The sequence below is a fragment of the Cladosporium halotolerans genome (genome assembly GCF_011745625.1).
Source record: "Cladosporium halotolerans strain TM138-S3 chromosome Unknown Sca20, whole genome shotgun sequence".
Taxonomy (NCBI): domain Eukaryota; kingdom Fungi; phylum Ascomycota; class Dothideomycetes; order Cladosporiales; family Cladosporiaceae; genus Cladosporium; species Cladosporium halotolerans.
Genome location: NW_027191471.1, coordinates 37,491 through 53,002, shown reverse-complemented (window position 1 = coordinate 53,002; position 15,512 = coordinate 37,491). Strand labels below are relative to the sequence as shown.

Here is a 15,512-nt window from a genome sequence, read left to right as displayed (position 1 = left end):
GATGACAGATGCCAAATTTCACAAACGTCTCCTTGTTGTCATTGGACGCTGATGAGGAATCCCCGGTTGGTGGCGCATCTGCGTGCTCACTGTACTGTCTGTACGTACTTGTGTCTGGAGGCAGATTTTGCATCGCATCCATCCATCCATGGTTTGCTCTGCTCACCCATTCTCTTATTTGCACAGGCACCAACCATCACGGCTTACTCAGAGGCTGCTGAAATTAGCATGTTATAAGTCCGTCAACTGGTATGGATTCAGGTCGATTTCGCTTCGAGAACATCCGAGCGGACGGCCTTGCGCGCCAGCACATCGGTAACTTTTACAGTACGAAACAATTTAGGGCACCATTGTCTTCATCGGCCCATACAGAATCTGTCATATGCTGACTTGGCCTGACAGATTATCATTCCGAGTATGTTCCACACGTAACAACGCAACCTCCGGAAAACCAGATCCACCTAGAATTCACGATAGCATGTACGCACAGGCAAGGCATTCGACGTCTCCATTACCTACTCACCCAAGGTGCGAATGTCCACCATCGCGATGTCAACCAATTCACTCCGCTCCATCATGCCGCCTGGTGGGGATTGACGGACACAGTGCGACTCTTGATCTCTCAGGGAGCTGACATCCATGCGGCTGATAACCTCTTCGGCACCCCTCTCTGTCTTGCCATACTAGGGCGTCACGTCGACGTCGTGCAGCTTCTGATTAGGAGCAACGCCGACGTGAATCAAGGCTGTGGGCTGCTTGGATCCGCAGCACATGCTGCGTGCGTCACAGGAGACATGGCAATATTGGACACCCTGGACAGAGCAGGCGCAGATCTTGGAGCAAGACGACTGACATGTCCGATCACTCTGAATGTGTTTGCTGCGTTGCGATTCGTGCTACCGGGGTTCATGTTACAAGTTAATCTGGAGCCCATGTATGCTTATTCCAACGCCATCGTCGCAACAAGCTCTCCAGTCGCTTTGGCTCTGGTTTGCGGCCACGAACACATTGTCCGCCGCTGCTTAGACAAGCAAGCGGTCGCGCCATTGGGAGAAAAGGTGTCTATGAGTTGCCTTGGCGCCGTAAATCTCCTTGGGAATGGCTTTGCTCTCGGGGATTTTCCTTTGGCATGCTTCGCAGCTTGGCAACGGAACCATAGAATGTTGAGTCTACTGCTTGAACGCGGTGGAGACCATGCGATCCGCTCGGAGCACTCAGTGTCATCAGACTTGATTGCTGCGTTGCACGCTGTCGTCGAGCCAGATTTCCGCTGGTGCGGGCGTGGCACGAGTGCGGATGGGAGCTCATGCATTCGGCTTCTCGTCTGTCACAGCGTGCCCGTGGACGCGCCAGATTGGAAACAATGGGGTCGGACGGCTCTCATGCGAGCGGCTGAGACGACGGATCTGACCCTCGTCGAAGAACTTCTGGGTATGGGCGCATCTCCGAATGCTATTGACGGGAATGGTCGTACCGCCTTGATGTACGCTGTGCGATCCGGAATGGACTCATCAATTGCTTGCGTCGAGCTGCTGTGTGGTTCTGGCGCAGACATTGGAGTCATAGACAACGCCGGCCTCACTGCGCTGGATCTGGCGTCACAGACATGGAGTGCAGCCGAATATGCAAAACTCCATCGCGTAATTCTAGCTCACGACTCCAGGTCGATGTTTGGCTTCCCGTCTGGAACTTGTAGCCGGGACCGTGGCCACGACGAACCGACCGAAGTCGCTACGACCGATCTTGTTCGAGCTACCCACCAGGCCAATAGATCTAGGATCAGGACGGTCTTGCAGAGATTCAGACGTTGAGCCATGAAAAGGGGTGGTGGTGGGGGGAAGAAGCACATTTCTGCGGTTCTTCTTTTGTAGATTGTTTCAATTGAAGTCAAGGAAAGATTCAGGCGGAAGCCAATTTGGACTGCATTCAATCTGAAACCACTGTAGCCCTGCGGTTGCTATTTCCAGTACGACATATTCGAACCCAACAAGAAATCAAAACCCAACAATTAAAACAAACAGGCACCGCCTGTAGGCGTCCTCAAGAAGCCGTCAGCGCCTGGCTATGCGCGCGCCATATCCATCCAATGTCCGGCAGAACTCCATGCTCTGAACGCTTGTTAAACCAAAAATGATGAAAGGAGATAAATATCGTGTCGTGTGAACCAAAGAAAGAAACTTTCGAATCGAGAGGCGATCGATCACCATTCCAAACTCCTCCTCGCCGAGACGTCTCTCTTAGTCGTCTCCCAGATCCACTGTTCCGGTTCGGCGAAGACCTCTTCTGAGTCGGGGGTATGGATGATGGTCTCCTCTGAGGGATGGTAGGCTTCGATGGGTGTGAGGGGCGCCGGGATGCTTTTGCTGCTCTTCGGCGATTTTCTGCTCACGTCGCTGTTTGTTCTGCTACGCGCCCTGTGCGGTTCTTCTTTGCCTGTCATCACTGCTGCGCTTGGTAAGGGCTGCAGCATCCAGGCGACTTCTTCGCGCGAGGTGACTTTGCGTGTTGTTGGAGGATGAAGGTCGTTGACGGCGGGATGTTGTTTTTGGTGGTATAGGTGCGGGGTGGTTGAGCTTTTCGTTCGTGCTGTGCCAGGCCGTGTCGGCAGGTTGACAGTAGATGTCGAGGGGGTGCCCCAGAGCTCTTCGTCCGGTCGTTGGTAGACCATGAGGTGGCGCTGTGTGTTGTATATGTCCATTGAGCTCTGTGCTTTACTGCTGGTGGTGCTTTGCGTAGCGCTCGGCTTCAGGTCCCTCTTGCTGTCCCTACGTCCCAATGCCTTCGGCCCGCCACTGCTGTCCACTCTGTTCAAGTCCCTGGATCTTGTCCGATTGATGTCCCCTTCCAAAGCTCTCAATTGCTTCCTGGGCAATCGAGGTCCGGATTCGATCTCGATCTGCCAATTGGGATTTACCGATCCAGGCGCCGCTTGCGACGGGTAATCCGGGTGCGCGGCCTCGAGCTCTGTCCGGAGCTGTTCATCGTGGACGGCTTGTCGCTTTCGTTGCTTGCGAGTCGATGCGTCGGCACAAGGTGCGCACGACACGTAGTAGAAGATTGCTGACTGTATGCCACGCCAGATAGACATGTTCGGTCGGGTCAATGGAAGGACGGGTGTCCGCGCTGCGGTTCTTTGTACTGTGTGTGTATGCCTCTTCTGCTAGTGTTGTGCACTTCAGCGCACATCCTGGCCACTGTTCGGATTCCTGGAGACGCACAGCAGATGTGTCTGGCCGGCAATTCTTCTTGGAGCGCCGGACGTCTGATCGCTTGGCTGAGACAGGAGGAAGTGCGACGGCTTGCGGGAGTGGCTGGGATCGAGGCTGTAGCGGTGTACGATTGTGACGAGGTAGAGACTTCAACACCGAGTCTATTCGTACTGTCGATTGCGCAACAGTGTGGCCGTGAGATTCAGTTGCGCCGTCTGGTTGTCGTCGGAAAGGGTGCGCGATTTGTCGGCCTTAGTAAGACGAGTGGGCGGATCAGGGTCCTCACACCGGGCAGTCTCAGTGCAATACAGTTGGCAGGCGCCAAAGCTAGTACACACCGCCGGTGTGTGTATGTGGCTTCGCACCGCCAACAATACCGCGCGCGGTCTCCTCTACGCGTAGCGAGGGGGCGGATGGGAGTGAGAGGGCCGCCCTCCGCGTACTCTTGTACCAGTGGAGTGGGGGGAGGAGATGGCGCTAAGCGCAGGGTGCCGCGCCGGGAGCCCCAGGCGCGCATGCGTAGGGGCCCGAGTGTTCCCGCGCATCATCACCACATGCCTATTCCGGGACGATGCCGTGGGTGCGGCGCCGCTGGTCACTACTTCACTTCAGCGACATGCTGCTGGTTCAAGTGCGGAAAAAATGTGGCTCAATGCTTCTCACGCCTGCTGGATCGCCCATTATTGTCCAACCTCGCTACGTCGGATTTTGGACCCTAGAAGCCGCGACGCTGGTGCCGAGCACAGAGGATCCCCAAGGCCTTAGCCCTTGCCTGTGACCCGGCGGCCTTGACGAAGAAGACGCCCAGTCACATCGCGCCATCTGGGCTGCATGAGCGCCAGGCCCTGGCATAATCGTGGCACGGCATTTGTCAATCGCTACAAGACGCTGGGTACAACCAGGAAGCATCGTGTCGAGCATGTTCACCCGGTAAAATCCTGCCCTAACCACCCGCGTTGCTTGCTGGGGTGACCGTTTGATCCTGGACCCACGTGGCCTGCACGCCCGGAGTCTGCTGTCCGCTGCGCCGGTGCCTCGGTGTGTTGGCGCTCTGATCTCAGCTCTGTCCTTCCATTGAACACAGGGACTTTGCGAGACATGCGTCAATTTGCGTACATTGCAGTCGACACAAGCGGATCTCCATAGCAGAGGCTTGGCTTATCAGGCTGCCCTCGGCTTCAGATTCGGCGCTTTAGGCAGGAAGGAGATGGCAGAAGGTTGTCTAGCGCGACGGTGGGTCTGGATCATCGCAATGTCCGTCGTAGCAAAGTGCGTTTGAACCTTCGTTTGACTTCAGCGCTGCAAAGGGACCAAAACCTAGCGGCGTATCACATCTGATGCGAGTACTGCGATGACTCTCAGCACACGCTACATACAGTTGGTGACACCGACGGCCCGACATGTACTGCACCGTAAATGAGAGCAAATGACTTTCGCTGCACGGCCGTGTACGCCAACGCATGCGAACACGTCATTGCCAGTGCCATCTGTTCGCGCAGGTGGTACCCGTACTTAATCCTGGGCACGCTCGTCACCAGGCCGTACAATATACTCAGCATTATTAGGGAAGTCCGCACATGCTCCAATCTGCAATGACGCGCGTTGGTCGTCGGCAGTGTTGAAAATGTCACCATTCACCGCAAACTTCGATGATCTTCATCTGCGTCTTGCCGCGTCGTGCAAGCCGACTTTCCGCGCAGCCGCAGCAGCGCACGATGGTGAAAACACCGACGAGCGGCGATTGTCCGGCTCCTTCCTACCTATCACAGTTGGTGAATCAATGTAGATGTTGTTCTGAATCTACGCCCATATCATTATGCTAGATTTTATCTGGAAAGTACAAGTAGGCAGATGTTTAAGAGATGTCTCACCTGAAGTCTCGGGACAGCCTCGACTTGTGGCATTATCCCCTTCGACCGACATCCACCCATATCCCACCCTAAACCGCCAATGATTGGGCGCTGCTTTCTTGAGCCGATCAAGATATGGACGTAAAAGCTGAATTCGAGGCTTTTTCAAAAGGCGCCTATGTCGATGTGCTCCTACCCAGTACCGGCGACTTTGACGCTGCAGCGCTCTTGAGAAACGGCAATCCCGAAGAAGTCCGAAGGGCGCAGACCAGGAAGCATCTGTTTTTCGGTTGGTTACATTCCCGTCTCACAGGCGTTCTGTGGCTTACTTCAAGCCTTTCTAGATGAGAAAAGCTGCTTTCAAATAGTGCTGCGGACGCCCATTTCCGAGGACGCAGTCCGAAAGCTTCTCCCTTACCTCGATCTCACCATCTCTGCTCATGCAACAAATGCCGTACCCGATGGTGCAGGAAACTCGGCAGCGGCGTCTGGAAAGCATGACATTGCTTCCACGAAAACACTAGCCACCGATAATGTCGAGCTGGTATCTCTAGGCGAGCACTCTTACGTTGTCTGGAAACCCGTCTTGCATCTCGTGAGGCCTCGAATACGACTACAGCGGCCCGCAGTATATTTCACCGCCAATGTGAACGTCAACGGCAGTCCTGCTACCGTCACATCCACAACAAAGACGCAGTACCTCCCGAGCTTCGAGCCATTACCGGCGAATGTCCTCGAATCACTTCACCATGATCCCTCACTCGGCGCATCTGGACGCCAGATCCACGTCTCTGAGAATAGAGTCACCAAAGTGTCTCCGCCATCCTCTCAGCTCGAAGATTTTGCTAGGCCGATGCGTGGTGCTACCAAAAGGGCGTTCCCTACTGTGCCCGCGTTCTTCATGCGAATGGGATATTCGGCTATGGCGGACTCGGTGATTGCTAGCCTTCACGTGGAAATCTCGCCACTCGTCACAGGATTTCTCAAAATCGACGATGTTCGCTTCGAGATCCAGGGCATGGATGTTGAAAGCCTGAACGGAGCCGTCTGGCCGCAACGTTCGCACGCTGGCGATGAGGTAGTTCTCCTCTACCGGATTGACAAATCAGCTCCCGCAGCGGCTTCACCAACCAAGACCATGGATCTCGCTATGATCACCATGAAAGCAACGGCTTCTTTCGACGAGAATTCGCGCGTCGAAATCGAGACACAATGGCAGACTCAAGTCGATATGTCGCACAGCACCAAGACGATGCCTTACAAGTGGTCACGGCCTCTCAGCGCTGGCTACGGTGCACACAGGCGAAAGGCTTCGCAAAGTAGCAGTTCTCGGCCCTCCATGCACGACATCTCCCAAATGTCTTCTAAAGAGGGAGAGATAATCTTCACCTTTACAGCTCCTCCTACTACGAAGCAAAACTCCGACGTCACGATTCACGTACAATGCGTCAACCGAAGTAATCGAACCAGAAAGTTCGCGCTCGTGACAGCGCAGCGAAGACGCTCATCGACAACGATCAAGCCACGTTTTGAGAAACGGCTGAGTTCAAACGATACCGCAGTGACAGCGTCAACTCACCATTCGAATCTGCAGGAGACCACAGGACAGAAGGTCCTCACACTCACCCCTGATGTGAGGATCGGGCCCCTCACAGCAGGAGCATGTTTCGAGACAACTCTGAGATACCGCACGACAAGCGCGGGCATTCTGAACTTCGGGACGATAAGGCTCATAGATTTAGAGTCGAGGCAGACGCTCGACATCGCCGAGCTGCCGGACGTTATATCTCTCGAACAATGAAAGGCACCGCGCCCACGTCCATTCGAGACTCGGCGCCCTCGGTCCGCGCAAAGCATGCCGTTTCTTTTCCATCATCGTGAAGTTCACTCCTCGCTCGTCCTCCTAATGCGCTGCTTGCCGCAGCTTCGTATGCGCCCGACGCCACGCTGATGCGTATCCCATGTTTCCCATTTCATTTGTGCCGATTATGATTTGTCAAAGTGCCCCGTTCCGGTCGTGAGAAGGCCGCTTCGCTCGCTCAGCTCTTCTTCGCTTTCTCCAGCTCGGCTTTCAGCTGCACGGAGAAATCGTCGCTCGTGTCGTCGTCGTCCCAGCTCTCCTCCCACAGGTGTGTAGCGGTCGTTTGGGAGCCGACTTCCTCCTCTTTGGTCCAGTCTGCGCGGGTGGTTAGCTTGTCGCCCTTCGTTGGTAGGCAGTGCTATGATCTTTTTGTGTGATATGTACCTTCTACTGGGAAGTCTTCGAACTCGTCATCCTCCTCGAGCTGTGCGCCGGGCTTCTGCGGTTGCAGCGGCTGGCTGTTGTCTTTTGAGTCCGAAGCGAGGCCTGCTTTCGCTGTGTCCTGGGAACCTTGTGCTGCGCCTGACATGTTTGCTATTCGTCTTCGAAAAGTCCGTTGTTTTGATGAGATTGCAAGTGTTGTTGGTGGATTGGTTTGGTCAAGGTGTTTGGCAGATCGGTCTGTTGGCAACAAGTGACGATGATGCAGCTTGAGGCGGCGGCGGGCTCAGGCACGACTCAAGTCGTTCTTGGCGGGTTCCGAGCGACCCTAGGAGGGTCCGTGCGCTCGAGACACCTTGCATTCGATATGTGAGATGAACAGACGATATTGTGCCTGTCACAAACTGAACAAAAATCGCTTGAAGGACTCGCAGCTGCTGTAGTACATGCAGGACACCTTTAATCTTGGAAAATCACGTTTGATTCCTCACTGGCCTTGAATCTCTACCGGCATCGCGACTCCGAACCCTGGACATGGCTTGATGAACGGCTCATGCTGAGTGTAACCTGGTGATCACGAAAGGATGAGCGCGACACTCCTGGCGAACGAGCTGTCGACTTTGATATCCGAGGCCAAAAGGAAACAGTCGGAACTTCGTCATGCCGCCGAGAAATCCTTACAGGAGCTCAAGTCACTCTCGGTAACATCGGAGCAACAACTCGCGGCAGATCTTAGTCGACGACCGACCTTCGTTGAGCCATTCTTGCTAGCTTGTGGAACTCGCACGCCGAAGTTAGCGGGGAGTGGCGTTACTTGCTTACAGCGTCTGGTCGTCTCTCAAGGACTCCCCAAAAGCCGGTTAGGGGAGGCAGTCGAAGCGTTTCACGCATGCACGGATCTTGGGCTCGACGTGCAACTCAAGGTTTTACAAGCCTTACCATCTTTGGTCCAGAATTATGCCGACGACCTGAAAGGAGACCTGCTGAGTGGCGCGCTCCAAGTATGTTCCTCACTCCAGGCGGCCAAGGTCCAGACAGTCAGTGGCGTTGCAGCAGCGACTCTCCAGCAACTCGTTGCTACTGTGTTCGAGCGGGTTGCCGCAGAGGATGCCAAAGCCAAAGATGTCGCGCCGGTTGCAGAAATCCCCGGCGATGAAGGGCCAATGTTAATCAGACCTGCGGCCTATGATGCTTACAGGATCTTCCGCGACCTCGTGCTTGCAGTCGAAGACCGCAAAGCCAAATTCGTCGATCTCACGTCTTTGTCGAGAGAGGCCAGCCTGGAGCTTGTGTTCTCCTGCATCGATGCGAACCCGAGCTTGATTGACAAACACGCGGAATTTGCCAGCATTGTGAGGTCGAACGTTATGCCTTTCGCGACCCAGGCTTTGTCGGAGAGGTTGAGTTTCCCTGTGACCTTACGTTGTGTGCGTATAGTCAATCTCATATTGACGAAGCATTTCACAAAGTTCGTTGGTGAGTGTGAAATAGCCTTGGGGCTGCTCGCACATGGCCTTGAACCGGACTCGTCTCAGATGTGGAAACGCTGTCTCTTCCTTGAGGCGCTTCGCGACTTTTTCGATGACTCCAATCTTGTGGTGACAGCAGCTTGTGCGTTCGATGCTGCCAAGGAAGGCAAACCAGTGGTTCAAGACATCATGTCAGCCTTTGTGCGTATCTCTACGGAGAAGCCGTCCATAATCGGTCTAGGGCAGCAATCCACGGTCCCGACTGGTCCGACGTCACCTAGAGACGACACATCCGAACAACTGGCTCTGGAAGCAGCAGGTGGCATGGCTGGGGTCATTACATCAGCTTTTGGCGTGGCTGAGGCCAGCGTAGCGGGCATCAGCTCGCAGTGGAGCATTCCGCGTACAGCATGCATCGAACAATTAGACAAGAGTGAGCCGCCGAACCTGCCGGAGACATACGCCTACAGCCTGGTGCTTGAGTGCCTGAACAACCTGTCAGACAACCTAGCCAAGGTTGTATTGCCATTCACTGTCCAGCACGAAAGGTCCAGAGGTAGAGGCTCAAAGGATCCAAAATCTCATCTTGATGCGGAGGCTATACATACTCGATCAGAGCGATCGCAATCCTTCAGGAAACGAGCTGTGCCTTTGAACCCCCTGGAGATCGAGGGCCCGTCGCAACCCAAGATTAGTGCAGTGGCCGCATTGATAGAATCATGTTGGCCCGCTGTGCTTGCAACATCCTCCACCTTCTTGAACGCAGCCCTTGACGACCAATACTACCGAAGTCTCATCAAGGCATATCAGCGCTTTGCCCAAGTCGCTGGCTTACTGAGGTTGAGCACACCCCGTGACGCTTTGATGACTACACTCGGAAAGGCGGCGGTACCGCCACAATTATTGAGCGCCTCGACGGCAGAGCCGTCACGCTCGCCCAGCATGGAGAGTCCACGAGTCTTCTCCAACCCCAGACACTTGCTCAGTGTTGACAGTCTAGTCAGTCAAGGCTCCACCGTCTCAGCTGAGCGGGATCGTCGCTCGTCGGTGGATGCTCCTAGACCAACATTGACGATCAGAAATCTGCTCTGTCTAAGAGCTCTGCTGAACCTCGCAATCGCCCTAGGGCCGACTCTTGGGCCTGCATTCAGGCTGGTCATTGATGTCCTCAAACAGGCTGACATGGTGCTCAGCAGCGCTTCGCCCCATCGTCCAGGAACAAACTCTTACCAAAAAGATGCGGATTCACCTGCTGCGTTGCATGCTTTCAGCTCGGAGGTCGCAGCTGTTGAAGCTGCTGCGTCAAGACTATTGGAAAGTACCTCGGACTACCCAAACGACGCATTCATGAATATTCTCGAGACGTTCTGCCGTCTTTTACGTGGCAGAATCCCAACGGCTGCAATGTCTCCACAAGTAGAGCAGCTATCTCCTCCATCCACGCCCACGCTTGACCGCAGAAGAACCTCCGGTCTGCCCGGTCTGAGTACTCTGGCTGAGATGCAGGCTCGGGACTACCAATTCATCATTCCAAAATTGGGAAGTCTAGCTGCTCTGAACGTATCGAGATTCGTCACGAACGGACCCGAAGAAAGTGGTTGGACTCTCATTATCGAAGAAGCAATGAAAGTGGCTGTAGCAAGCAACGTACCAGCTGTCGCACGAAGAGCTGCAGCAGATCTGATCTGCAAGCTCTGCGCTGAATGCATTGCCGAAGTTGCAGAGGAGGACACAGAGACGCGAGAGGTCATCCAACGTCGTGCTCTTGCTGTGTTGCCCCAGCTCGTCGATGGAATCTACGCCGAGGATGGAGAGCTCACCCAGGCAGACGTCGAAGTTCAAGCACAAGTGCTCAATGCACTTCAATCGATACTAGAACGCTCAGGAGAGGCGTTAGTTGCTGGTTGGAACAAGATTCTTGCTGTCATAAGCAGTATCTTCGAAAGCGAGAGAGACTCAACCACCGGTGATCACAACGAGAGAACTCAGATCGATTGGGCGAAGGTCTCACATGAATTCATATCAACTCGCCTCGGTCGTGAGGCTTTTGCAGCCGTTCAACTTATCTGCTCAGACTTTCTCGGTCTTCTGCCTTCAACTGCAGTCCCCGCCTTGATCGAGCTCCTCTACCGCTTCATGGCACAACGAGACGACCTCAATTTGAGCTTGACGACAATCACAATGACTTGGAACCTCTCCGATACGTTATTTGGCGAGGAACACTCTTCGGCAATCGAAGAGCTGCATGACCATTCTACGGATCTTGAAGTTTCACTAAAGGAAAACATTGAGAAAAACCGCGCTGCTCAATGGTTGCTTGTCCTGCTGAAACTACGGGACATTGTAAGATCCGGCCAAAAGGAAGCTCGAAAGGCGGCTTTCCAGATCATCTGCAGCATCTGCAAGTCACACGGTACTCAACTCTCTGCCGGCTCCTGGGATGTGTTGCTGGATTCCGTGGTCTTTCGTGTCGTCTGTGATAATGCTACAACCACGTCGGCAGATTCGAACACCGCTGCTGCTAAGGGTGAAACTCAAACCGCGATGGAAATGACGGATACGATTCTTGACGGCACAGCCTCCGTCCTGTCCCAACATGTCCGAGTCATAGAGACGAGCTCCGATTTCCCGCGTCTGTGGGATATGTTCGTCAATGCGCTCGAGAGCTTACTGGACCATTGCAACTACATAACAACTGCCGCGGTTTACCGGACCCTCACTACCGTCCTGAACACGGTTGAGACACCGATTCAAGCATGGGCCCAGCCTGTGAAGCGAACATTTTCGTTCTGGTCCAGCCATGTTCCGCCAGCACCTGACCAAGCAGCCGGCAAGCAAGACAGCCAAGCTGCCTTCTCTGCCTACGCAGATTTGACCAGCGAGTTGTACCGACTGCAACAAGAGCAATTGAAGCCAGACGAGCTGGGCCTGATCGTGGACAACATCTTCACTTGCGTGCAGAAATCCGAGGCCTCGTTCTACAGCGCTGACGTCCACGGCCCGAGTCCATTGCAAAGCAAAGCGTTGTCTCTATGGAGAAGCCTGCGTACAGACATACCTGGAGGCAAATCTCGCTTGGTTTCAACCGCTGCTGCTGCCATCCTACTGCACACCGAGACGGCCGACCAAGGCAGCAAGTCCGCTCGCCCGTCATTTGTTGCCCTCGCTGGCGAATCGATCGAATGGCTCCAACAGCTCATCACCAACTACTCGGACGACACAGAGCTGTACCAAGACCAAGCGATCTTCAACGCGGTCAAGAGCCTGCGCACCGTCATTGCCCGCAAGTACTCCATGAAAATCGACTACAAAGGCTCTATGTTATGGCGCCGCGCAACTACTGCTGCCGTCGCTGTCGCTCAAGCTGTTCTCGATAGAACACAGTCGTCCGACACGAACAGAAACACCGCCACGGCGTTGTGGGCTGAGTACGTTGCTATCGCGGGAGCTATAGTGAATGCCGAAGGCTTGCATTTGTTCTCTGACGTCCGCCGAATCTACGAAGACCAGAATGAAGACATCGCCGCCTACCGCGCCCTGCGCAATGTCATGATCCCTCGTCTGGGAAGCAAAGAACTCCCTCAAAATGTCCGCGAAGCTTTTGTGCGTGCGCTATTCGAGGCTTCTACTATTCATAGAGTGGAAGAAGGCGAGTTCCCACAGCCTGGAGAGTCAGGTCTGGAGAAGATTGGCGCAATCCGGAAGGGAAGGGTTAGTGTCCCTTTTTCGCAGCGTGAGCAGATGAGCTATGTCTGCTTTGAAGAACTTGTGTCTCTGAGTACCACGCAAGAGTCCCAGGAGGAGTACGAAGTTCTGTCGCAGGTTGCTGCGCCGCTGCTGGTCTTACGACTCGCCATCCCGATCCGCGCTTACATCGCCGACCAGCCGCTGCGAGGACGAGCACCGCAGCCGCTTTCGGAGTTGGAGGAGCTGCTGTTCTGTTTCGGCAAGACCGAAGAGATTGAACTGCACCCTCGGGCTTTGCCTCAAGCCGGGCATGGAGATGGCAAGAAAGCGCATCTACCGTATTTGTACCCGCTGCTCGCGAAGGCGGTCAAGACTGCTGGCGATCGCTGGTCCGGCGCCGAAGAGGTCCTGGATCCTCTGCAAGGAACGCTAGAGCGGCTGGCGGTTTTCTGAGGGCCGTAATCTGTAGTGTATTATACTGTCGCGTTCCGGGCGAAGGCAATGAGTCAATCAGCATATTTCCACGTCATCACGTTCCCGCCATTCCTCAGAACCGTGTACCCCTTGGCACCCCCGAACGCTTCGCCCTCGAGTGCAAACCAGCTCGAGCCCGTGGCTTTCAGAGCCGCTAGGAGGACTTTGGTTGCGAACGCGGGTGGTACGAAGCCGTGCCACTGGTAAAGTACTAAGTTGGCGGGCGCGCTGTCTTCCGCTGGACGGTAGCGACAGATGTACGGGTCGACGTTGTCGCTCTGCAGCACGCGCGGCGAGCGCGCCATCGTCATCTGAATCCATTCGAGGAGCTCGGCGATTTCGTCTCGGTCTTCTTCCCCGATGCTCTCTGGGAAGGCGGGACACAAGACACTCGAGAGCGGCTCGGCGACGGGCTCGAGAACTTTGACCGTGGGTGCGTGTGCTGCGATTGGGCCTTGCCCGTCGGTCGGGGAGCGGAGATCGTAGAAGAGCCAGGTGAGCGACGAATCGAGGACGTTCTTGCAAGCCCAGATGAGGCGGTCAAAAGCTTTCTTGCCAGGGAGCATCGATGGCAGGCGGAGATTGAGTTCGATGACTGCGATTGGCGAATCAGTGATCGCTCAGTGCCGTAGGATTTTGTTCTATAAAAGCGCCGCGGACACTCACCGAATCTCGCCTTGACGTGCTTCCTTCCCTCACTGCCGACTGCTTTGCCTTCAAGTCCGAGTTTCTCAAATGTGGGTTTGTCGACTTCCATTCTCAGAATCCCATCCGAGAGCGAGAAGACATTGTCGGTCCCCGCTCGACCTTCCGAAAGCATGACAATATTTCCAGCTTTGATGTAGGAATTGAAGAAGTCGCCAGAGATGATTTCAATGAGCTTCATGTACACGCGAGCGTAGCGCAGGACGCCATCGCTCGCGGCGAGCTTGTCGTGCAAGGCTTGCTGGGCTTCTGAGGCGGGCAGAAGGAGAGTGAGCTTCAGAGAGGCGAATGTCAGTTTCCGCTCCTGTTCAATGTACATAGATGTCTTCGCATTTCATATATACCGTGTGGCTGTACTGCTGTTCTAGCGTAGTCTTAAAAGGTTCTTTCTTCGTAGGTGGATGCGCGTTGTCAATGTAAGAAGGCAACGCCGTGTGGGTAAAATAGCACTTTGGCTTTGGGCCGTCTTGCTGGCCTATATCTAAGACCATTGTGAGATAATTTTCGTTGTCAATCTATTGTTCAATTGCTAGCAAGAGAAAGGTGTCAGTGGTGTTGCAAACGCTGGCGTTGGTTCGAGGTTGGAACCGCTTGCTGCCTGAGGCAGACGTTAATTGATAGACACTAAGCAGTAGGTAGAATAGGACGGGAAACAGAAAAGAACACGAATGGAATCCGAACAGAATACTCATGGCATCAACAGCAGAATACATCTAGGCCACGATCCCACTGCGATGGAATAAAAGTTACTGCTGCGGAACTACCATGCTCCAAACCTGGCTCTTTCACTCTGAGGATGGGCAACCCATGCATCGCAAGTCTGCGAATGCATACTACGGAGACCACGATTGATCAATTACACTGTCGTCATGTCGTTGCTTGTGTAAATGCAAAATCCTCTATATCCCTTACTTGCCATATGGTCCGGTCATCTTCTCCACGCCCTGCTTGATGCCTTGCACACCAGCGTGGACATAGCTTCCTTTCGCGGCATCGAAGGCCTGCCCGAAGGCCTTAGGCACAGCAACCATGTCCGTCATCGCGCTGACCATGTTGAAACCCTGGTCCGCATATTGTCTCGCTTCCTCTCCGCTATTGCAATAGATCCCGCTCCTCTTGCCCGCCTCCTCTGCGGCCTTGTTGACCGACGCAATCGCCTCGACCAGTTCGGGGTCGCGCTTAGCAGCGATGATTGGGTGTCCGATGTTGTTGCCCAAGTCGAAGGGCCCCACGAACAGCACGTCGATGCCTGGCACGGCGGCGATGTCCCGCACGTTCTGCAGTGCAGACTTGGTTTCGATCTGCACGGCGACAACAAGGCTGTCGTTCGCCTGCTGCAGGTAATCGATGCTCGAGAGCTCTTTCACCGAACTTCCATGAGCACTCTGCTCGACGAACTTCTCCATGCTGAACGGGCTTCCGAAACCCCGGTTACCCACGGGAGGGAACTTAGAGTAGCGGACAATGTTCTTCGCGTCTTCGACCGTCTCGAGCAGCGGGACAAGGATTCCGTGGGCACCGGCGTCGAGAGCACGCTTGATCATCCAGTGCTGGCCGTCGGGGACACGAACTATGGGAGAGACGCCGCATGCAGCGACAGAGGCGACAAGCTCGTGCATTGAATCGTCGGAGATGTTGCCGTGTTCCTGATCTATCAGTACCCAGTCGACATTGGGTGAGCTTCGACAAATGGCACGGCTGAGGTTTGTGCCGGGCAGCATCTGCCAGGCGCCGAAGGTAGCGCCGCCCTTGAGAGCTTTCTGCAGACGGTTCGCGGCTTGCATTTTGGTGTAGCTTCAGCTGAGGCGTTGGAATTGAGGAACACAAGAACGATGAGCGCAAGCACAGGAGGCTCAAGATGGACACGAAATGCCCC

The 15,512-nt window shown here is 54.6% G+C and overlaps 7 protein-coding genes across 7 annotated transcripts; 3 read left to right on the top strand and 4 right to left on the bottom strand.

Moving 5' to 3' along the window:
• Positions 1-1,382: 1,382 nt before the first annotated feature.
• On the top strand, positions 1,383-1,811 carry WHR41_05787 (uncharacterized protein; the record flags this gene model as incomplete). Its single annotated transcript, XM_069374392.1, has 1 exon — positions 1,383-1,811. One exon carries the CDS (start codon positions 1,383-1,385, stop codon positions 1,809-1,811), a length of 429 nt encoding a protein of 142 aa, XP_069228356.1.
• A 389-nt stretch (positions 1,812-2,200) lies between these two features.
• Positions 2,201-3,088, bottom strand: WHR41_05786 (uncharacterized protein; the record flags this gene model as incomplete). Its single annotated transcript, XM_069374391.1, has 1 exon — positions 2,201-3,088. The coding sequence occupies one exon, from the start codon at positions 3,086-3,088 to the stop codon at positions 2,201-2,203; it is 888 nt and encodes a 295-aa protein (XP_069228355.1).
• Positions 3,089-5,179: 2,091 nt separating this feature from the next.
• WHR41_05785 (uncharacterized protein) lies at positions 5,180-6,915 on the top strand. The gene is made up of 2 exons (XM_069374390.1): positions 5,180-5,348; positions 5,404-6,915. The coding sequence occupies exons 1-2, from the start codon at positions 5,195-5,197 to the stop codon at positions 6,858-6,860; spliced, it is 1,611 nt and encodes a 536-aa protein (XP_069228358.1). The 5' UTR covers positions 5,180-5,194; the 3' UTR covers positions 6,861-6,915.
• On the bottom strand, positions 6,774-7,611 carry WHR41_05784 (uncharacterized protein). The gene is made up of 2 exons (XM_069374389.1): positions 7,305-7,611; positions 6,774-7,235 (listed from the first exon to the last, which is right to left on the bottom strand). The coding sequence occupies exons 1-2, from the start codon at positions 7,447-7,449 to the stop codon at positions 7,099-7,101; spliced, it is 282 nt and encodes a 93-aa protein (XP_069228357.1). The 5' UTR covers positions 7,450-7,611; the 3' UTR covers positions 6,774-7,098.
• A 274-nt stretch (positions 7,612-7,885) lies between these two features.
• WHR41_05783 (uncharacterized protein) lies at positions 7,886-12,910 on the top strand (the record flags this gene model as incomplete). The annotated part of the gene is made up of 1 exon (XM_069374388.1): positions 7,886-12,910. The coding sequence occupies one exon, from the start codon at positions 7,886-7,888 to the stop codon at positions 12,908-12,910; it is 5,025 nt and encodes a 1,674-aa protein (XP_069228352.1).
• On the bottom strand, positions 12,734-14,167 carry WHR41_05782 (uncharacterized protein). Its single transcript, XM_069374387.1, has 3 exons — positions 13,981-14,167; positions 13,598-13,910; positions 12,734-13,526 (listed from the first exon to the last, which is right to left on the bottom strand). The coding sequence occupies exons 1-3, from the start codon at positions 14,125-14,127 to the stop codon at positions 12,964-12,966; spliced, it is 1,023 nt and encodes a 340-aa protein (XP_069228351.1). The 5' UTR covers positions 14,128-14,167; the 3' UTR covers positions 12,734-12,963.
• Positions 14,168-14,544: 377 nt separating this feature from the next.
• On the bottom strand, positions 14,545-15,420 carry WHR41_05781 (uncharacterized protein; the record flags this gene model as incomplete). The annotated part of the gene is made up of 1 exon (XM_069374386.1): positions 14,545-15,420. One exon carries the CDS (start codon positions 15,418-15,420, stop codon positions 14,545-14,547), a length of 876 nt encoding a protein of 291 aa, XP_069228354.1.
• Between the last annotated feature and the right edge of the window lie 92 nt (positions 15,421-15,512).

Excerpts from the sequence above, each read along its gene's own strand:
- WHR41_05784 (XM_069374389.1), bottom strand. The coding sequence starts at position 7,449 with ATGTCAGGCGCAGCACAAGGTTCCCAGGACACAGCGAAAGCAGGCCTC. Across the intron at positions 7,236-7,304 it reads CGAAGACTTCCCAGTAGAAG|ACTGGACCAAAGAGGAGGAA; the intron begins GTACATATCACA and ends CCACCCGCGCAG.
- WHR41_05782 (XM_069374387.1), bottom strand. The coding sequence starts at position 14,127 with ATGGTCTTAGATATAGGCCAGCAAGACGGCCCAAAGCCAAAGTGCTAT. Across the intron at positions 13,911-13,980 it reads AACAGCAGTACAGCCACACG|CTCACTCTCCTTCTGCCCGC; the intron begins GTATATATGAAA and ends GCCTCTCTGAAG. Across the intron at positions 13,527-13,597 it reads GCACGTCAAGGCGAGATTCG|TCATCGAACTCAATCTCCGC; the intron begins GTGAGTGTCCGC and ends CGCCAATCGCAG.
- WHR41_05785 (XM_069374390.1), top strand. The coding sequence starts at position 5,195 with ATGGACGTAAAAGCTGAATTCGAGGCTTTTTCAAAAGGCGCCTATGTC. Across the intron at positions 5,349-5,403 it reads CAGGAAGCATCTGTTTTTCG|ATGAGAAAAGCTGCTTTCAA; the intron begins GTTGGTTACATT and ends AAGCCTTTCTAG.